Genomic DNA, 23,089 nt, shown 5'->3' with positions numbered 1-23,089 from the left:
TGGATGCCATTTTCGAGTGTTGGACAGGCCCGAGTTGCAGGCGAGTGCGGGGGAAGACATTTTACCTTTTGCCTCGCTGATCACTCGTAGGTGGGTCCTGTTGGAGTGGAGGTCAGTCTCTCCACCCTGTGCCTTGTCATGGCGGGGGGACCTGCTGGAGTTTTTGAGCCTGGAGAAGGTGAAGTTTGAGATAAGGGACAGCGAAGGAGGGGTCCATTTCTTGGGATTTGTTTATTATGCACTTTCGCGAGTTGATTGTCGTTGAATGTTGAGGGGGGAGTGGAGGTGGGCGGGGGGGAGCTTTTTCCCCCCATAAATTTAGAGTACCAAATAATTTTTTCCAATTAAGGGGCAATTGAACGTGACCAATCCACCTACCCTGCACATCTTTGGGTTGTGGCGCCGAAACCCACGCAAACTCTACACAAACAGTGACCCAGAGCCGGGATCGAACCTGGGACCTTGGCGCCGTGAGGCAGCAGTGCTGCCCTTGGGAACTGCTTTCTCTTCTGTTTTATGTTTTTTATTGTTGGGGTTGTTTTGTTTCTGTTTCTTTTTTGTGTGGCGTAAATGATAAAAATGTGGCAAATAAAATTAATTTTTTAAAAACTTTCTTTCGAGTGTCCATTTCCCTTATGCCTAAGAGGCACTTCCTGAAATCTTCTACATTAAAGGCTACGTAAATGCATATTCATATTGTTGTTGTTATTGTTACTTTTTAAATTATTTATTTGGAAACAAATCAGACATGGCTGCAATCTGATTGCACACAAAAAGCAACGTTTGGTGTTTTCTTCCCTGGTCCACATGTTGATTTGCTGAAAGTTTGCAGTTGTCTACAAAATCATCACTCATGAAATGGAGTCAATGCAGTAGTAAAATTCAAAGTTCCGCCTGCTGCTGTTTGAAAATGATATATTCCAACAATTTCTTAATGCTTCAGTTGAAAAGTCCAAGCAGCTGCATCTATGTGGTATTGTATGTAACAGTCACATCACCTCTGGATCCGTGGGTAGAATTTTTCCATTTGCATCAGAAGGTGGTGGTTCAGGTCCCACTCTAGTGAGTGGAATATAAAATCTTGGCTGACTCTCTAATGGGAACGTGGCATAAATGGAGGTGATGTCTTTTCAAAAAGATATTAAATTAAAGCTCTGAATGTCTTCTCAAATAAAAGTTCCTATAGTTCTGCTTCAAAGAAGAGCAAATGAGTTCTCCTCAGTATTCTGGTCAATGTTTAATCAACAGCATGAACACAGATGATCTGGTCTTGTGGGATTGTGCTGTGGACAATTGACAGCTCTGGTTACTATTTTACAAGTGAACAGGTTGTAAAGTGCATTGGGAAAGATGCCGTACAAATCTTTGCTTCCTGTTTGGAAACAGAGGACCTATAATTGCTCAGCTACTCTGGTAGTTTCCAACCTTACCAAAAAGCTGTTTTTAGCCTTTGGTATAGATCCTCAATGCATCCCAAATAGGTTAAGAGTAGAGATTCCTAATCCCGGGTGTTCCTGCACCCCCAGGCTCCAAGAAGCCTGATGAAGTTTTGTGATTGGACATGCTCAGTAACAAGAGGTGTACTGACTTCGGGAATGATTGTAATCATAGAATTCACAGTGCAGAAGGCCATTCGGCCCATCGAGTCTGTACATGCCTTGGAAAGAGTACCCTCCCCAAACCCACACCTTCACCGTATCTCTGTAACTCAGTAACCACACCCAAACCTTTTGGACATTAAGGGCAATTTAGCATGGCAAATCCACCTAACCTGCATATCTTTGGACTGTTGGAGGAAACCGGAGCACCCGGAGGAAACCAACGCGGACACGGGGTGAACATGCAGACTCCGCATAGACAGTGACCCAAGCCGGGAATTGAACCTGGGACCCTGGAGCTGTGAGGTAACTGTGCTAACCACTATGCTACCGTGCTAATGAGATTCACTTTGGGAATTCAGGCTTAGGGTGATGCCTGAATCCCCAGGGATTCCTGCAAAAAGGTGAGGTGGGGGATGGGTAGGGGGAAGGGCTGTGATGAGGATGGGGTTTGCAAAGTGGATGGAGGTGGCTGAGCATGCAGTAAATTGTTTTGATGCATGTGAGACCCTTGGATCCATGCCCCAAGACTATGATTCCCAGCTCCCCTGGTCAGGTAAGCACCTGTGTTTGCCCCAATAGTTCCCGTAGCTGACAGGATCAGCAGTTGGGACTCTGAGTGTGATCCTAGTGTAATTGCTGGGACCTTTGTTCTCTGCGTTTTCAGCACCACTGGACATCATACAAGTTCCAGTTAATATGAAAACCAGAACAAACATCATACTTGTGCTTCAGTTACATTCGCAGTTTAATTAGTTATAAAAGAAATTAAATGAAAATATGATTTATGTCGTTAATTTTGTCGTTAATTAGAACAATCCACTGCGATGTTTTGATTTAACAGAGCCAATCTTGCTATTTTGGTAATGGCCCAGACATTTTAATTTCGCTTATTGTGAAAACATGCCATCTCTCCATTCCCATTGCTATTCATTGCCCGATATTATTGAACTCAAATTGAGAAATCAATTTAATGCATGACATGTCCAACACAACACAATCAGACCAATGGGTTTCATAATGCTTTATTAACTACTGCTTTAGAAATATAAACGCAACAGAATAAACTCAAGCTTTCAAAACACAAGGACAATAGAAAATATATAGCTGAAGATCTCAAACACCCGATGGTAATGCAGTTGTTTGCTAATAAGGCACACTAGTTTAAAAAGTTTTGCCTACGTATACCTGTTCTTTTAAATGGACCAGGTCAACATTTTCAGCTGAAATACTAAAAAATGTTGCTTGAATGAAATGGCTACAACAGAATAGCAGAAATATGGATCCTAACCAACAGGTTCCTTGGTCTTTTTTACAGGCCTCTGCCATTAACAAATAATCAATACTTGGCCTTGCTAAGATTGTTGTTAGGTCCTTCTTTTCACAAAGAGCAGCAAATAAAAATACATGAAAACTTTTGCTACCTGACTACTCGAAACCCTTTGTTTTTTTCTTCGATGAACTCTCCCACCTCTAACTGGACTAGAATGTGTCTTGCAAGTTAAATAATATTTTATTTAAATACATCTACATTCTTTTTACTTAACCGGGCTACGAAAGACTATCCAGAAAAGCAAAACTCAGTAGCCAAATAAACGTATTTCGCAATAAAAGGAATCTCAAAATCTCACCATACCCCACTTTCTTCTTTATAAGATAATAAAATAACTAAAAAATATATTTTTGGACAACTTCTTGTGCTCTGATCTAGTGGTGTTACCCTGGATACTTTGTATATTAATAAAAAGGTATTTATCATATAGAATAAGCAAAAGATACAGTAGACACCCTTTGAAAATGAATATTTGTTTTAAGGAACTAAGGCATTTATAATTTGAGGAAGGTTACCTTTTAGCTTTCTAGCAGCAGTATCCATTTTGTTGGTAACTGAATAAATCATGATTTAAAAAAATGTTTGTACTAAATGCATGCAGGGAATTTGCCCAAATGTTAAGAATTTTGAATCCAATATGTCAGGTCTAGGAACAGAGGGATAGGCCCATTAAAAATATTGTTAGAACAATACTGAGTAATGTCTTAACAGGTTGTCTGGGTAAGGCCTACCTGTGAAACAATTAAAACTTTATTCCTTTTAAGTTTGGGCTCCACTAAAGGGAACAATTTACTCAGGTACCCATAGCTTTCCCCAGGCATTTACCAGCATTACTGAATGAAATAACTGGGTAAAGGGAGTGCTTTGTTCACCGTGGGAGTGTTGACTGAGTGCCTATGACATTGGAATTCTTTAATGTTGGTTTCATGATTAAAGCCTCGTTTTAACTATGATTAATTTTTGCACAAAACAGTGAGCTTACTGTCCTATTAGTGTCGATAGTAAGAAAGTAATGTCCATGTGCCATTCCTTGCTTGGTGCTTACCAGGTCCAAGCAGGTTTCTGGGAATCAGAATTCCTGTCATTTCTGGTGAATTGTACAGCCCTTTAAAAACAAAATTAAGTGTAGGAAATGCAATGCGCTGAATTTTCGAATCAGGGGTGGGAAACAGGAATCAAAGCTATTTTCAGGTCCTGAAATAAAACGTCCCACCACCCCCCAGGTATTTTGACCATGACACCCTCATAATTGCCATGGAGAGAGCGCCTCTGTCCCATTAAGAGCGGTGCGCGGGCTCTCAAAGCTGAAGGACCGACCTTGAAGCTAGAGCGCATCAAGGTGAAGGTGCCCTCCCAGCAAGTCTCTTAAAAATGTAACTTAAAATGCAAAAAGCAACCAGGCCACACAATGGGGAGGAAAACCTTTTGCAGTGTGACCTTTGCCTCCACCCATACCCAGGCAGGTAGAAAGAGCCTATAGGTCTGCCAGGAGAGCAGGGAGTTGAATGGCCCCCCTGTTGTGTCAGGAACTTTGATTTTCTGGTTGACCTTCATTGTCTATTGCTAACAAGGTTGGGAGCAGGTGATCTTGCCAACCCCAAATCTGCCTCCCCAACAGGGTCAGCACTGGCAGTGGTGCTGGGAAACTGTCACACCAGCTGATGCCAACATGTTTGGGCCCTGTTTGTCTCTGTTCCTGATCTTGGGTGGCCCTGCCCAATGTTGTGATTTAGGGCTTCATATGCTATTGCACAATAGGTTTCAAAGAATCAGTGATAACTGAGATATTTCTGGTGAGATTCTGAGAATAATAAAAACAATGAGACTTGCAAAAAGAAAAAGAAAAAAAATGTGTGATATATGGATATACAGAATGTGCATAAAAACTTCAATGTGATTTAGTCGCAAGGCAAATAGCTCTCTAGATTGTCAGAGCTGAGAAATCAAGGCAATACTGGCACATGAAACAGCTGCCTTTAAAATGCCATCCTACAGTAGGTGGAGTATTCTGTCTTCCCATCAGAATGAGAAGGTGAAAGCGGATGTGGAACATTTAAAAATTAATTGATTATAGTTTGTCTTCAAAATGGTGCCCCTAAACAGTTGTCATTAGTGTTTGTGATAGTTTATCATTATATGCAAGCAATATAATGAAGGAACTTCCATTCTATAACAGTAGTGAGTGTTAGAGTAAAATGGCCAAAGCTGTTACCTAAAACCCCATATTAATCCACAGCACTTTGAACAATCATTTTCCCAGGTTAAAACAATGAATGCAGCTCAATTGGATATCAAGTTGTTATTATCAGCAGTTTCTTTTGGTCAGCCCAAATCATGGGGGTCACATTATGCAGGTTTTACTGAGTACCTTGACACTATTTAAAATAGACTTTTCTTTTGAAAGCCGTTAAACAGGCCATTGAAACACTGCAACAATATATTTAGTTCCTACTATAATATTACATTTCTTCTTTTTTCTTCCAACAGCATTGAAGTAAATTGATAAAATCCTGTGGTAAACCACATATCACATGCTGCTGCATCATAAAAGCCATTTGCTCATAAACTTATATTAAAACATAATATATATACACACAATCTAATTTGTTACACAGAACCAAATACAACATCACTACTACCCAAACTACATCACCACCTCAAATCAACTAGGAATTTTCTTTAACATGATAAAAGTTATTAATATAGCACTTCATGCCAACAAGGCCTACTTTGGCCCTTGCCCAAAAATCCAGCAACATACGACTGAACTTAAAGCAGGACACATAGAAAAATAAAGAGCATTGCAAAGGAAAGCAAAACTTACACTATGTTGAGCATACCACTATTGGTATTATTTTCTATTCAATATCATACTTAATATTCTTTATGTTTCAGTCCCCTTGTGTTTGTTAAGTGGATAATAATTTACCCTCAACGATGATTGTATAACGCTGCCATGGGTATTCCTTTCCCATGCTTTCCTTCCTCTTTTAAGAGTACCCATATCCTATCCCAAGAGACAAACACATATACTTTCTTCCTCAGTTATGTGGAGCGAACACTGGATACTTAAAACAATTCTGTCAAGGCCAATACCATGAACAACTAGTCTGAAGCTGGTGAAATTCAGTTTTTGAAAAGGCCAAATTGTGAAGATCAATAAAAGAGAAATCAAATTTAGGCTTCATAGCTGACAGTCCAATTCTTTAGTGCTGGAGCTCTAGGACTGTTCCCTAGCGGAATTTAAAGAAACAAAAATAGTCTTGCTCGCCATAGGAGCAACATATACAGATATGTCTTTCCAGTATCATACATAATTCTTGGTGGACCAGTTAAAAAATTACAGGCTGAAGTTTGGTTATACAGTATATGGGTTAAACTTTGACTAGTATTTATTTACACGCACTGTAATCCAGTTAAGGCCGATATTTTCTTGAAGGCACCAAATAGGATAGATAACTGGAGTGAACAAGTCACACAGAACCTTCATAGGATTAACACATCAAAATCCATACCCTTTTCTAACTTTTAGATGTCCACATTCAAAATGTTCAAACCTTATGGACGGAAGATTTTTAGTATCTGCTAAAAGTAAGGAATTTTTAAAAAGTGTTTCCATAACAAAAATGCATAGAATTAGTTCTACCAAAAGGTTATAATCTTCAAAAATTCTTAAAACATGCTTTTCAAAATTTACTAACAAATAGCACTTTTAAAAACATTTGTCTCTCTTTCGCATAGTTTTTGGTGTGACGTTTGCTGAAGTCCTAAAAAAAAGAATCTTTCACATCAAACTATGTTTTTTTTCTTCATAAATACCAGTGTATTCCTTCACTACAATAATGTTGTTGTTAAAAAATCCTAATAAGTTTGGTAGAAATCGTGTAGAGGGACTTGAAAGGTCGCTGTAGGGAACGCCTGTGGTATGTAGCCGGCATATCCTCCATAGGCAGCCACTGCCGCAGCAGTGGCAGCGTTCTTTTGCAGTGTTGCCATAGTGGCAGCAGAAGCAGGAGCTGCAATCGGTACATAACTTGCCCCATAGAACCCAGCTGTGGGAATTCGTTGGATATTGGAGGCCATTGCGTATACTGGAGTTATTGGCCGAGTCTACAAGGAAGCAAAAAGAGTGTTATGGCTTTGCAATGTGGTTAAAAAAAATAATAAATAGCAATTTAACAATTAATACTGAGAACAGGAATTGAAAATAGTCAGGCCACCCGTATACCTGAATATAGGGGGCTGGATTCTCCGTTGGGCCGGCAGCGCACCCACACCCGGGGATTTCCCGACGGCGTGTGGCTGCCCACAATGGAAAACCCCATTGGCCGGCTGGCGGGACGGAGAATCCCGCTGCCGGCAGGGGCACGCCGTGGAACGGGCAATCCCGCCCAGGGATTCTGAAATTAGATCACTGCTTCAAACACTGGGCAGGTATACTACAGTTCTATTCTATGCAATTATGTTACTTCAGGAGTCACTGGATACTCATAAGTAAAAAGGGCTCTGGCATGGTAATTTCACATTGTTTGCTCAAGTTAACAATCATTCAGTAGTATCCAGCCTGTAACTATTGCTCAAACTAAAGATTTCCCTTGCTTGGATGGCTCAATGTTATACTGGGCAGTGCACAAATCAACTGAGCAAGCAGAGGAGTTTACATTCACACAACACTGTAGAGGAAGATAACAAAATATTGTGCTTTAGGAAAAAACTTTTTTTTTAACCTGAAAAGGTGGAGGAGTGGAAACTGAAGGAAGGATGGTTGCTCCATTTGGATCAGTTTGCACAGCAATTGGATTAAGAACATGTTCCATTGGGTGCATTTTGCTATCTTCCATTAGTTTAGTGCCCGGAGCTGCTTGAAATACTTGGTATTGGGTTCCAATGGAAGGGATGGCTACTGAAATCAGATAAAAGCATCAATTAATAATTTTTATCACAAGTTATAAATCGTCTACTATAATAATGTCATAACAATGTATATAAAATGGCCCAAGGCACTTCACAGGAGTGCTATAAAACTAAATATGACTGTAAGAGTCCTTCCTGTTTATTTATTTTGTTCCCATTTCTTTTCTTTTCATTATTTTGGCCTGTGGACCCATAATCGGGTTGTGCCTTTGAGCTGGATTCAAAGTTGAATCAGCCTGCTTGCCAGGACACTATGTTCCCAGATTTTGTATTTTGGAGAGAAGAAACCAGACTCCTCAGTATCAAATAGATCTTAGGAACCAGTTTTGGAGCAGGTTATTTCGATTGGTTAACTGGCAACTGGTGGGTTGACCAGGGTCAGTGTTCTGCCGGACAACAGACAGTGATTGGTTCCTGCGTGTTGCTTTCTTTTTTTTTTTTAAATTTAGATTACCCAATTATTTTTTCCAATTAAGGGGCAATTTAGTGTGGCCAATCCACCTACTCTGCACATTTTTGGGTTGTGGGGGCGAAACCCACGCAGACACGGGGAGAATGTGCAAACTCCACACGGACAGTGACCCAGAGTCGGGATCGAACCTGGGACCTCAGCGCTGTGAGGCGGTTGTGCTAACCACTAGGCCACCGTGCTGCCCTTCGTGTTGCTTTCTAAGAGAACTCAGCAGAAGTGTTTAGGCCTTGAAAATGAAAGGAACACTCTCCCTCTGTCCTGCTTGCTGAAGTGAAAGAACTGCTCTATTGTTCTGAAAGCAGTGAGTGCCTGAAACGATGCTGAGTCTGCAAATAAAGTAGACAACCTTGCCAGAGGAAATCATCTCAAGCCTAGAAGGAAGAACTGCCGGAAAGACACCAACCAGAAATCATGCCAGTGCATTAGAGGTCCTTATCCTTTGACCTTTATTAGTATTTTCTTTCCCTTTCCACCACCCTTTCCCCTCTGTGCTTTTTGTCTGTGTATGTGTGTGTAGAGAGTGGGGCGAGTTAGGAAAGGTTGGAGGGTTAGAAAGGGGTAGTAGATGCTCATTTACATTTTCTGTCCATTTAATTATAATACTGAAAATAATAAAAGGTGACTTGTGTTTTAAAGTTACAAACCTGGTGACTGTAGTTTATATTGCTTAACTGAGAACAAAATTAATTTCACCTGTGTTGCAACTCTGGGTCAAGTGAGGCTGGAATTGACTGCACACTAGCCTAGGGGGCCGTGACATAGTTTGGGGGCTCAGTTCCGGGATCTTTGGAACGATTTGAGGTTCAGTATATATAAAAAAAAACATTAGGTTTGTAATAGTATAACAAGGAGGCTTAGGAAGCTGTTAAAGCCATTCTTTAGGTGGAGGACAAGGTAATTGAATTGGCAAGTGAATTAAAAGTAGAGGTGCCAGTTAAAGACAAGACGTCAAAGATATATGGGGAGCAATTTGCCCAAAAAATTTGATTTAAGGCATATTTGGCAGAGTGTTTCTCGGCAGCTGCAATGCCAAGAATGACACCGCTATTCAATGGGACAGCCATTTTTTTGGGCCTTGGGCCTCGCTGTCAAGACCACACAGAAAGATTTCCTGCACTGGGGAGTTTATCTCGCCAACCGGCTCCTCATGGATTGGGACGCCGCCCCTTTCAGGGCCCCCACCTTCAGGATCCCCTTCTTCAACCCCCACCACCCCCAAAAAAAATTTCCTCAGCCCCCTCAGATCTCCCCTGATTCTCCCTTCATAGGCATAGCCTCCAGGCCCTGGTTAACTTTACCTGGGTGGCACTGCCAGGGTGCCAGGCTGGCAGTGCCAAGGTGCGCGAGTGCCACCGGAATGCTAGGGGAAGTACCAGAGTACTACTCTGTCCTATCCCCAACGACCTAGGGGGGCTCTAATGGCCTGAGAGACCACTAGGTGCCATCACACTTGCTTAACACTTGTGCAATCCAGCCCTAAACGGCACCCGGTTGAAGTCTCGCAGGTGCGGCCGGTGGCTCCTGGGCGTCGGGTGAATATGGCAAACAGATAGTTAAGTGAGCGGGCACCACGGGTCGCGTGACTAGCGCGAGGCTTTGCACCCGGCGCGGAGCCTGCTTTGGGACTCTCCTGCGATTCACCCATGGGGTGCAACGCGGTGGGAAAATCATGTCCATTTTGTATAAGTTGAGTGCTTGGGTCTGTTAGAAACACAGGAAAGCCCACGAGCAATTAGTCCAAGTAGTGTAGCATCAGTAGCATCTGGTGAGGAAACAGATCTGGAGAGAATTCCATTGCAATTAGAGCACGAGACGGAATTTGAAAAACGGCTTCCCAAAACAAATTGGCGTGAGGAAACGTGACGTGGAAATAAAAAGATGAGCAAGAAAATATCAACTTAAAAGTTTTGAGTTGAAGGCAGAAGTTGAGGAAAGTCAAGAGGGAGGAGTAACCCTTCGCAGTCCAAACCCTATTGATGGATAATTTATTGAACTTATACCCAAAGCACATAGGGAGTACAAAAACAGGAACAATTCATAACATTAAACAACAATGGACACCGCATAACATATTAACAATACATATAACACTGTAACAATACAACAGGAACCCCCTATATATACAAGTACGTGGCCAACCTCCTTAAGAAAGAGAGAATTTTAAAAAATAAAACAAAATAAAGTACCCTCCCACCCCTTAACAGTCAAAAATTACTACCCCTCCCGATGTTCTAGTAGTTCTTGAAAAAGTCGATGAACAGCTTCCACCTCATGGAGAACTCCTTATCTGAACCTCTAATGGCGAACTTGTTTTCTCTAAATGACGAAACTCAGCAAGGTCCCGTATCCATGACCCAGTGCTTGGCGGTTCTACAGCTTGCCAATTGAGCAAAATTCTCCTTTGTGCCAGTAGGGATGCGAAAGCCACGACATTGACACTCTTTCCCACCGTGACACAAGGGGCGGGATTCTCCGAGTCTCCACGCCGACATCAGGTTCAGTGCAGGGCCGGAGAATGGGGCGTCAGACTCGCGATCGGGTCCGACTCTTTCCTGTGATTCTCCGCGGACTGGAGAATTGCCGCCAGTCGCGCGTGCGGTTGATGTGGTGCCAGTCGGGAACTTCTGAAGGAGGCTCCCGTGGCGATTCTCAGCCGGCCGAGTTCCCACCGGTGTGGTCCACTCATGGTTCCACCCGATGGGAGCTCGGAGTGGCAGCTGCGGGGCGGGGGGATCCGTCACCGGGGGGGGGGGGGGGGGGTCTCCAGGACGGCCACCAATTGGCGGACGCGCGCAATCTGGTGGAAGGTCTATGTTGTTGGGGCCGGCTTTCTATGTGGGTGTGCCATATTGCGTGGGGCCACTGCCGTAGGCGGCTGCCGTGCGCATGCACAGACCCGCAGCCGGATGTGCAGGGCCCCATATCGGCAGCCGGAGCTGCAAGGAGCACTCCGGGGCCCTGCAAGCCCCCTTCAAAACGGAGAATCACTCTGGACTTTCTCCAGAAAAGTCCAGAGTGATTCGCGCCCGTTTTCTCGCGGGCATGGAGACGTAGCCCCATTTTGTTGCCACCCAGGTTGATAGGGTTGTTAAGAAGGCGTACGGTGTGTTAGCTTTTATTGGTAGAGGGATTGAGTTTCGGAGACATGAGGTCATGTTGCAGCTGTACAAAACTCTGGTGCAGCCGCATTTGGGGTTTTGCCGGCAGTTCTGGTCGCCGCATTATAAGAATGACATGGAAGCATTGGAAAGGGTGCAGAGGAGATTTACCAGGATGTTGCCTGGTATGGAGGGAAGATCTTATGAGGAAAGGCTGAGGGACTTAAGGTTGTTTTCGTTAGAGGGAAGAAGGTTAAGAGGTGACTTAATGGAGGCATACAAGATGACCAGAGGGTTAGATACGGTGGACAGTGAGAGCCTTTTTCCTTGGAAGGTGATGGCTAGCACGAGGGGACATTGGTTTAAATTGAGGTGAGATATATAGGACGGATGTCAGAGGTAGGTTCTTTACTCAGAGAGTAGTAGGGGCGTGGAATGCCCTGCCTGCAACAGTAGTGGACTCACCAACATTAAGGGCATTTAAATGGCCATTGGATAAACATATGGATGATAAGGGAATAGCGTAGATGGGCTTTAGATTGGTTTCACAGGTTGGCACAACATTGAGGGCCGAAGGGCCTGTACTGCGCTGTAATGTTCTATTGTATTGTTCCGCCCCAGGATCCTCAGACACACCAAAGGTAACTACAACTGGAGAAGGCTTGACCACCACCCCCACCACCCGAGACAATACATCTGTAACACCCTTCAAACCCCACTAGTTTTGCACAGGACCAGAACACGTGGACATGGGTTTGCATAGGATCTGGTACATTGTGCACCTTGATCAGCCACTTCCGGGAAGAAACAGCTCCGTCTAGCCGGTGTCATATGTGCTTTGTCCACAACTTTAAGCTGCATAAGACTGAGCCTAGCACACGACGAGGGTGCATGAACCCTACGCAATGCTTCCTCCCAAATCCAGCCCTGCACTGCGCCTCCCAAATCCTCCACTCATTTCTGCCGCGCCGTCACCATCAAACCTTCCTCCCTCCTGGCCAACTCAGCATACACATTGAAGATCTTCCCCTCCCCAAACTCATCATCCGAGAGGAGCCTGTCCTATAGACCTAATGACGGCAACATTGGGAACAAACCCAACTCTTTACTCAAAAAGGCCCTTATCTGAGGATGCCTAAACTCATTACCGCTGGGCAGTTGATAGGCCTCCATCGGCTCAGTTAGTCCCGCAAACTTCCCACCCAAAAACAGGTCCTCAAATTTGATCCCCAAGTGATCCCATTCCTTAAGCCTGCCATCCAAGTTTGCTGGAATGAATCTATGGTTACCATAATCGGAGCCTTCCTGTACATGCCCTCCAAGCCAAAATGTAACTGCCAAACCCTCAGTGTGGAAGCCACCATTGGGCTTGATGAGTACCTACTCCCCCCCCCCCCCCCCCCCCCCCCCCCCCCCCTGATTCTCCTACCTGGCGTGGTGGGGGAGAATTACGCCCCACAATCGCTGAGTACCCTGTCCCCGCAACTCTAGGAATCAGCAACTTGTCTAAAAATGAATAAATCTATTCGGGAATAACATAGATACATATATAGAACATACAGTGCACACTTGTGAACGTGTGAAAAGAAAGAAACTCCCTCGCCATAGGCCTCCCAAAGTGCCACGGATCTACCCCCCCCCCCCCCCCCCCCCCCCAATGAGCTGCATGAATTTCAACAGCTTCCCAGCCATCACCGACATCCTCCCAGAACCAGGACTTGATCGGTCCAACTCCGCCCAAGGCTGTATTAAAGGATCCCCCCTAGGATGAGTCTGTGCGAATCTAGGGGTGGGATTCTCCCCTACCCGGCGGGGCGGGCAGTCCCGGCGCCGAGGAGTGGCCTGAACCACTCCGGCGCCGGCTGCCCAGAAAGTGCGGAATCCGTGCAAACCAGCGCGGAAGGGGCTTGGCCCCGCGCCAACCAGTGCCAAAGGGCCTCTGCCGGCTGGCGCGAGTTGGCGTCATCCCAGCGCATGCGCAAGGGGTTTCGTCTCCGCACCGGCCATGGCGGAGGTCCACAGCAGCCGGTGCGGAGGGATAAGAGAGCCCCCACGGCACAGGCCCGCCCACGGATCGGTGGGCCATGATCATGGACCTGGCCACCGTGGGGGCACCCGGAGGCCGCCCGCCGAACCAGGTCCTGCCGGTAAGTACCATGTCTAATTTACGTTGGCAGAGTGATACACCTGGCCAACCGATCCTCTTCTCAGTCTTGTCTGGTCTGCCACCTTCAAATTAGTCTCCTGCAGAAACATCAAGTTCGCTCTCAGGCTCTTCAGATGAGCAAATATGCGCAACCTTTTAACAGAACCACTCAGGCCTCGAACATTCCAAGTTACTAATCGAGTGAGGGGGTGCCTGTTTCCCCCCCCCCCCCCCCCCCCCCCCCACTAGCCATATTTTTGCCTGAGCCAAACCCCAAGCTGGACCTTATGGGACCAATGCTAGTCTTCCACTGCCATCGACGTCCACATCGCAGCCCCTTAACAAAACTCAAACCGTCAACTATCCCATACAACCCTTCCCAATACCCACCCTCCCGTCCTCAAATTAAACCGAAACAAAGAAATATACAAACCCTCCTCTCCTCATATAATTTTGTCCCCCACATCTCTTCCGTTTACTGGTTTTCACACCAGCATGGCGGGCCCTGCACGAGGCCTGCAACTACCCTGACCCCCTCAAAACTCCGATACATGATCCCAGACAAATAAGAGGAATGTGCCCGAGTAAATAGATACCCCCTTCCCATTCCCCCAGCTCGTGAACACCAACCCTGACTCATTAGAATGAAAAGGAAAACCGGAAGGTGAGTGATGGATAGAGGAACATAGTAACAGTTTTAGAATACAGTAATCAAACTAACAGCACAATTTCAAATGACTCAGAACAAGACCATTTTAACAATTTAACGTATTTACAAATTCCCAATCCCTTGGTCTCAAAGTAACTTATCCGCCTCCTCCGATGTGTCCAAGAAGTATTCCTGTTTCCGGAAGGTGATCCACAGATGGACTGGATACAGCATTCCAAATCTCACACCTTCTTTGTGGAGAACTGCCTTGACTTTATTAAAACTAGCATGGTGTTTAGCCAGTTCTGTACCCCGGTCGGGGCATATCCTGATAACACTCCCTTCCTACACCTCTTCTTTGCTTGCCTCGCCCACCTCAGGAGTTTTTCCTTGTCCAGGAATTGATGCAGATGCACCACAATCGCCTTTTGTTCACCTGCCTTTGGTTTCCTTCTCAGTGCCCTGTATGCGCGGTCCACCTCTGGGGCGTGATTAAACACTCCTCTCTTTCCAGCTTCCGCAGCATCTGTGCCACATTCTCCGATGAGTGCGAACCTTCCAGCCCCTCCGGGAGACTCACTATCGGGACATTCAGTGCCGCTCTCGGATCTCCAGCCCGTTCACACTATCCCGTACCTTTTTAAAACTGCTGGAAATCAGGGAAAGCTCTGCTTCCATTGCGGCCAGCTGGTCTGCGTGATTGGCGACAGATTCCTCCATTTTTTGGAGCAAAGCGTCCTGAGACTCCAACCACTGCTCAACCCTCTACACTGCTTCTTTTATCGGGTCAATGGCCCTTGCCAGTCTTCGGAGGTTTCCGTCCATTGCTTTTGAAATTGAGTGGTTTAAAGGTTCACTAATTGCGCCGTAGATCTTTGACTGAGGGCACCAGCTCCGGGTCCACCACCATTGCACCTTCAACTGCGCTCTCCAGAGCCTCGCGGTCTGTCTGCTGCCACTTTTTCCCCCTTATTATTCTTTGTTGGATGCATATCGGAGCACTTGAAAAGTTTGCCGACAGCTTTGATGATTGGAATCAGGACTTCGGAATTGCATTAGAAAGCCCGATTGGGACCTTTAGGTGAGAAAAAAAAAATCCCCACGCGGGAGCCACCAAGTCCACAGCCATCTATGGCCACCGCATGGCCACCACCGGAAGTCCAAATCCTATTGGAGATATGTTTAAATATGTATAGGCCCTCCCAAAATTTGAGAAAGGATGTCGAGGCATTCGTCATGTCATTTGAGAAAATAGCAACTCAAATGTAGTGGCCAAAGGAAAAGTGGACGTAATCCATGTAAAGTAAACTGAATGGATGGGCACAGGAAGTTTATGCTTCCCTGTCAGAGGGCCTGTCTACGGATTATGATGAGGTAAAAAAGATTATTCTGGGTGCTTATGAATGAGTTCCGGGGGCATATTGGTAAAAGTTGCGGAATTTATGGAAACAGCCAGGACAGACTTATGTTGAATTTGAAAGGGTTAAACAGTACAATTTTAATTCTGACCAGAGGGGAGGCCATATTGGATTTAGTACTTGGTAATGAACCAGGGCAGGTGATAGATTTGTTAGTGGGTGAGCATTTTGGAGGTAGTGACCACAATTCTGTGACTTTCATTTTAGTTATGGAGAGGAATAGGTGTGTGTAACAGGGCAAGGTTTATAATTGGGGGAAGGGTAAATACAATGCTGTCAGACAAGAATTGAAGTGTAGAAGTTGGGAACATAGGCTGTCAGGGAAAGACACAAGTGAAATGTGGAACTTGTTCAAGGAACAGGTACTGCGTGTCTTTGATATGTATGTCCCTGTCAGGCAGGGAAGAGATGGTCGAGTGAGGGAACCATGGTTGACAAGAGAGGTTGAATGTCTTGTTAAGAGGAAGAAGGAGACTTATGTAAGGCTGAAGAAATAAGGCTCAGACAGGGCGCTGGAGGGATACAAGATAGCCAGGAGGGAACTGAAGAAAGGGATTAGGAGAGCTAAGAGAGGGCATGAAAAATCTTTGGCAGGTAGGATCAAGGAAAACCCCAAGGCCTTTTACACATATGTGAGAAATATGAGAATGACTAGAGCGAGGGTAGGTCCGATCAAGGACAGTAGCGGGAGATTGTGTATTGAGTCTGAAGAGATAGGAGAGGTCTTGAACAAGTATTTTTCTTCAGTATTTACAAACGATAGGGGCCATATTGTTGGAGAGGACAGTGTGAAACAGACCGATAAGCTCGAGGAGATACTTGTCAGGAAGGAAGATGTGTTGCGCGTTTTGAAAAACTTGAGGATAGACAAGTCCACCGGGCCTGACGGGATATATCCAAGGATTCTATGGGAAGCAAGAAATGAAATTGCAGAGCCGTTGGCAATGATCTTTTCGTCCTCGCTGTCAACAGGGGTGGTACCAGAGGATTGGAGAGTGGCGAATGTCGTGCCCCTGTTCAAAAAAGGGAATAGGGATAACCCTGGGAATTACAGGCCAGTTAGTCTTACTTCGGTGGTAGGCAAAGTATTGGAAAGGGTACTGAGGGATAGGATTTCTGAGCATCTGGAAAGGAACTGCTTGATTAGGGATAGTCAGCACGGATTTGTGAGGGGTAGGTCTTGCCTTACAAGTCTTATTGACTTCTTTGAGGAGGTGGCCAAGCATGTGGATGAAGGTAAAGCAGTGGATGTAGTGTACATGGATTTTAGTAAGGCATTTGATAAGGTTCCCCATTGTAGGCTTGTGCAGAAAGTAAGGAGGCATGGGATAGTGGGAAATTTGGCCAGTTGGATAACAAACTGGCTAACCGATAGAAGACAGAGAGTGGTGGTGGATGGCAAATATTCAACCTGGAGCCCAGTTATCAGTGGTGTACCGCAGGGATCAGTTCTGGGTCCTCTGCTGTTTGTGATTTTCATTAACGACTTGGATGAGGGAGTTGAAGGGTGGGTCAGTAAATTTGCAGATGATACGAAGATTGCTGGAGTTGTGGATAGTGAGGAGGGCTGTTGTCGGCTTCAAAGAGACATAGATAGAATGCAGAGCTGGGCTGAGAAGTGGCAGATGGAGTTTAACCCTGACAAGTGTGAGGTTGTCCATTTTGGAAGGACAAATATGAATGCGGAATACAGGGTTAACGGTAGGGTTCTTGGCAATGTGGAGGAGCAAAGAGATCTTGGGGTCTATGTTCATAGATCTTTGAAAGTTGCCACTCAAATGGATAGAGCTGTGAAGGAGGCCTATGGTGTGCTAGCGTTCATTAGCAGAGGGATTGAATTTAAGAGCCGTGAGGTGATGATGCAGCTGTACAAAACCTTGGTCAGGCCACATTTGGAGTACTGTGTGCAGTTCTGGTCGCCTCATTTTAGGAAGGATGTGGAAGCTTTGGAAAAGGTGCAAAGGAGATTTACCAGGATGTTGCCTGGAATGGAGAGTAGGTCATACGAGGAAAGGTTGAGGGTGCTAGGCCTTTTCTCATTAGAACGGAGAAGGATGAGGGGCGACTTGATAGAGGTTTATAAGATGATTAGGGGAATAGATAGAGTAGACAGTCAGAGACTTTTTCCCCAGGTGGAACACACCATTACAAGAGGACATAAATTTAAGATAAATGGTGGAAGATATAGAGGGGATGTCAGAGGTAGGTTCTTTACCCAGAGAGTAGTGGGGCATGGAATGCACTGCCTGTGGAAGTAGTTGAGTCGGAAACGTTAGGGACCTTCAAGCGGCTATTGGATAGGTACATTGATTAGGGTAGAATAATGGAGTGTAGGTTAACTTCTTAAGGGCAGCACGGTAGCATTGTGGATAGCACAATTGCTTCACAGCTCCAGGGTCCCAAGTTCGATTTCGACTTGGGTCACTGTCTGTGTGGAGTCTGCACATCCTCCCCGTGACTGCGTGGGTTTCCTCCGGGTACTCCGGTTTCCTCCCACAGTCCAAAGATGTGCAGGTTGGGTGGATTGGCCATGAAAAATTGCCAAAATTCTTTGATTAACCTAGGACAAAAGTTTGGCGCAACATCGTGGGCCGAAGGGCCTGTTCTGTGCTGTATTTCTCTATATTTCTAATACGTGGGTATGCACATCAAGAGTTGAAAATACCTATGAGGCTCTCAGACAAATCATTCCCTTGGAAAAATTTAAGAATTCCTTACCCTCTGTGATAGAAACCCATGTTGAAGCCCAAAGAGTTATAACCGCTAGACAAGCAGCAATAATAGCTGATAATTATGAGCTGATCCTTAAATTAAATCTTTGTTCTGTCACCCTTAACTTTAAAAATTATAGGAAATAATAGTGAAATGAAGGCAGGTTGCCAAGGTAAGGACTGCATAACTGGGAATGCTCTGAGATCACTTCCTCAGACTAGGAAGGAAGGTAAGGACAGTGGAGTACTATGAGGAAGGAGACATCCTCATCGACCTGTGGACGAGGAATGGATGATTGTTCATCAGATAGACATACCCTTATAAGTACACTTTAACCAGGGTCCTAACATTATGTCTAAACTTTTCCAGGGCATAATTTAGGTATCAAGCATCTGAAGTTGACCACCTCTCACCCATAAACTCGGGAAGCTTTGGTGAGATATCATCAGACTCTCAAAACCATGATTAGGGACCAATGCCATGAAGATACAAGAGATTAGGACAAGGGATTGGATTTTAAAATTATTTTTCACCAGGGATTCTCCAAACGGATCTCCTGGATTTAGCCCATTTGAATTGGTCTATGGCCATGAAGTACGGGTCCATTAATGTTGATGAAAGAGAGGTTTCTAAAAGAAAAAGATAAATCTTTAATGTTGGATTGTGTGTTCACGTTTCTGGAAAGACTCATGGGAGCTTGTCAGGTAGCCCCGAAGCATTTAAAGGTTTTGGAAGAAAGATTGAAAATGTGAGCTGACAAACATGCCAGCTCCAGAATATTCCAAGTTGGAGATGAGGTTCTGGCATTGTTGCCTTTGCAGGGTGAGCCTCTGAAAGTGAAATTCAGCAGCCTTATAAGATAGTTAGGAGGGTGAATAAGGTGACTTACTGAATAGATATTCCAGACTGTAGGAAGAAGGACCGATTATGCCACAGAAATATGTTGACAAAATATAATTATGGGAAGAAGATACAAAGGAACCAGTGTGCCAGGTGGTAGAAGTAGTGGAAGAGGACAAAGATGGCAAGAGTGAGGGGAAGAGATAGTCAGTTCACAGAGTAGCCCTCCTGTGGTATGACTAGCAAATACGATAATACCAGAACAATTAGATGCTGAGTTTGCATATCTAGAAGAAGAGCAATGAAAAGATCTCATAAGGATACTGCAAAAGCATAAGAAGATTTGTAGGGACATGCCGGGGGTGCACTACATTTTTTATCATAGAATTTACAGTGCAGAAGGCGGCCATTCGGCCCATCGAGTCTGCACCGGCTCTTGGAAAGAGCACCCTACCCAAGGTCAACACCTCCACCCTATCCCCATAACCCAGTAACCGCACCCAACACTAAGGGCAATTTTGGACACTAAGGGCAATTTATCATGGCCAATCCACCTAACCTGCACACCTTTGGACTGTGGGAGGAAACCGGAGCACCCGGAGGAAACCCACGCACACATGGGGAGGATGTGCAGACTCCGCACAGACAGTGACCCAAGCCGGAATAGAACCTGGGACCCTGGAGCTGTGAAGCAATTGTGCTGTCCACAATGCTACCGTGCTACATTAACTTAACATGATGCAAACGTGGGTGACTCCAACCCAAAAACAGCAGCTTTAGATAAATTGAGGACCGTATAGTAAGCAAACTAATATTTGTCACCCGATTTTTCCGAACGTCTTAAAATGGCCATTGATGCCAGCAACCTGGGGATGGAGTCAGTGTTACTATTGGATGATGAGTCAGGAATACAGAGGCCGTTGAGATACTTTTCTAAGAAACTAAGTCTGTGCCAAAGAAAGTACTCCACCATTGGGAAGGAAGCCTTAGCATTACTCCTTGCCCTTCAGCATTTTGAAGTTTATGTCCAGCATGGTAATAAGCAAAGCCTAGTCTATACTGTCCATAATTGGCTTGCGTTTGTGGACAAATGTAAATCTCGGAGGGTAAGATTTCTCTGTTGGAGTTTATTGTTTCAAACTTTCAATGTAAAAATTGTGCATATTCCTGGAAAGGACAATATTATTGCGGATACATTGTCACGACTTTATGTGCTGATAAGTGGCGGATGTAAGATTGTAGGAACTTATTTAGTGGGAAAAAAAGGAGTGGATGTGTGATTTGTGGTTTGTGTCACATACCTTGTGATGAAACATAAGAACATAAGAACTAGGAGCAGGAGTAGGCCTTCTGGCCCATCGAGCCTGCTCCACCATTCAATGAGATCATGGCTGATCTTTTGTGGACTCCGCTCCACTTTCCGGCCCGAACACCATAACCCTTAATCCCTTTATTCTTCAAAAAAACTATCTATTTTTCCTTAAAAACATTTAATGAAGGAGCCTCAACTGCTTCACTGGGCAAGGAATTCCATAGATTCATAACCCTTTGGGTGAAGAAGTTCCTCCTAAACTCAGTCCTAAATCTACTTCCCCTTATTTTGAGGCTGTGTCCCGTAGTTCTGCTTTCACCCGCCAGTGGAAACAACCTGTCCGCATCTATCCTATCTATTCCCTTCATAATTTTAAATGTTTCTATAAGATCCCCCCTCATCCTTCTAAATTCCAACGAGTAAAGTCCCAGTCTACTCAACCTCTCCTCGTAATGACGTTTCATCCCTCTAATGGAGGAGGTATGCAAGAGTCCTTCCTGATTAATTCCTTTGCTCCCATTTCCTTTCTTTTCTTTTTATTATTTTGGTCCATGGACCCGTAATCGGGTTGTGCCTTTAAGTAGCAGGTTCAAAGTTGAATCAGCCTGTTTGCGAGGACACTGTGTTACCAAGTTTTGTATTTTGGAGAGAAGAAACCAAACTCCTCGGCACCAGATGGGTCTTAGGAACCAGCTATGGAGACAGCCAGTTCAATTAGTAACTGGTAACCGGTGGGTTGGCCAGGGACAGTGTTCTGCCTGATAATGGTCAGTGATTAGTTCCTACATGATGCTTCCTGAGAGAATCTAGCAGAAGTGTTTAGACTTTGGAAGTGAAAGGAACTCTCTTTCTTTCCCACTTGCTGGAGTGAAAGAACTGCTCTATTGCTCTGAAAGCAGTGAGTACCTGCACATCCTTTTCTGTTAACCTGAAATGATGCTGAGTTTGCAGAGAAAGTAGACAACCTTGCCAGACAAAACCAGCTGAAGTACCAAAACGAAAGTCTGAGCTTCAGAAAGACATTGACTGGAAATCATTCCAGTGCATCAGAGATCCATATCCTTTTATTTTATTAATATTTTCTTTCCTGTACCACCACCCTTTCCTCTCCGTGTTGTTTGTCTGTGTGCAAAGATTAGGGTGAGTTAGGAAGTGGGTGGGGGTTGGCGGGGTTTGGGATAGGTGTAATAGATAGTCAGTTACATTTTCTGTCCATTTAATTATAATGCTGTACATAGTAAAAGGTTGCTTGTGTTTTAAAGCTACGAACCTGGTGACTGTAGCTGACTGGGCTCAACGAAGGACCTTGGATATTTTAAATAAAATCTAATTTCACCTGTGTTGCGACTGCGGGCCAGGTGGCCCCAGGCCACATGTGGGAATATTAGGTCAGGTGACCAAGAGCTTGGTCCGCTCATAGTGAAAGATATATGTTATAGAAGGGCACTTTAAAGGAGAGAAACAAAGTAGAGACCTACAGATATATTGGGGGAGAACTTCCAAGCTTAGATCCAACCAAATTAAAGGAATGGCTATCAATATTTGAGCAAATAAAATCTGGAATGCTCAAGAGGTTAGAATAAGATTAAAACAAATACCTCAAGAGGATTGTGGACTGGAAGAGATTACTGAGATAGGCAGTGGAGTGAGTGGTTGTACATTTGGTGGCTCCCGCTCGTGGCGGTTTTTTCGGACCTTATCCCCAGTTAACAGGTGGATGCGAGGTGGAATAAAGGTGCAGGAGAGTGAGGGGAAGAGACTGTATGGAGCTGAGGGCCAGAACCAGTTGCAAATGGGGAATCAGTCGGTTGGAGCTAGTGCGGCGCCTGCGAAGCACGTGGAGATGGTGGAGAGGCAGGGAGCAGCCCTGCCGGCTCAGTGGCCGACTGACCAGCTGGTGAGCTTCTTAAACGAGAAGTTCACCCAGCAACGGAAGGAGAGTCTGGAGGACCTGGCCCAGGCTGTGGATTTGATCAGGGTGGTGGTTGACCGCGTGGAAACGAAGCTGGGAGCCCAGGGCCAGGCGAGAAAGAAGATGGAGGAGGGGTAGGGGAACACAAGGAGCTTTTTGCATCGATGGCAGTGGAAATGGGGCTGATGTGCGATCAGCAGAGGCGGCTTGAAGAGAAGATTGAAGACTTAGAGAACTGGTCTCGTAGGCAGAATATAAGGATTGTAGGCCTGGTGGAGGGGAGTGAAGGAGCCCATGCTGGTGCATATGTGGGGAGGATGCTGGAGAAGCTGCTCGGAGAGGGTGTGTTTGCACGGCCGTTGGAGATGGATCGAATGCACAGGCCGAGAGCAATGGTGGTGCAATTGCACCGGTTCCTGGACAAGGAGCAAATTATGGTGGGCCAGGCAATGAGGCGCTGCACCAGGGTGGGCAGTGAAATCCGAGTGCACCAGGACCTGGGTGCAGAGTTGGCCAAGAGGAGAGCGAGCTTCAATAAGGTCAAGACAGCCCTCTACAAGAAGGGGGTGAAGTTCGGGCTACTGTACCCGACACGTCTGTGGGTGGCCTACGAAGGCTGGGAATTGTACTTTGGATCGGCGGAGGAGGCGGTAGAATTTGTCAGAGACAATGGACTGGCAAGAGA

The 23,089-nt window shown here is 45.1% G+C and overlaps 1 protein-coding gene across 25 annotated transcripts in view; it reads right to left on the bottom strand.

The window, feature by feature from the left end:
* Nucleotides 1-2,607: 2,607 nt before the first annotated feature.
* rbm47 (RNA binding motif protein 47) overlaps nucleotides 2,608-23,089 on the bottom strand; it is a 273,757-nt gene continuing 253,275 nt past the window's right edge. For all 25 annotated transcript variants that reach the window (XM_038791353.1, XM_038791355.1, XM_038791357.1 and 22 more), the window contains 2 exons: nucleotides 7,659-7,834; nucleotides 2,608-7,041 (listed from right to left, as the gene is read on the bottom strand). In XM_038791353.1, the coding sequence (XP_038647281.1) occupies nucleotides 6,793-7,041; nucleotides 7,659-7,834 (425 nt within the window). In that variant the 3' untranslated portion in view covers nucleotides 2,608-6,792. The remainder of the gene's footprint in view (nucleotides 7,042-7,658; nucleotides 7,835-23,089) is intronic.

The sequence above is a fragment of the Scyliorhinus canicula genome, chromosome 3, assembly GCF_902713615.1.
Source record: "Scyliorhinus canicula chromosome 3, sScyCan1.1, whole genome shotgun sequence".
Lineage (NCBI taxonomy): Eukaryota > Metazoa > Chordata > Chondrichthyes > Carcharhiniformes > Scyliorhinidae > Scyliorhinus > Scyliorhinus canicula.
Note: the sequence above shows the minus strand (reverse complement) of the source record. Positions and strands in the feature narration are given on the sequence as shown.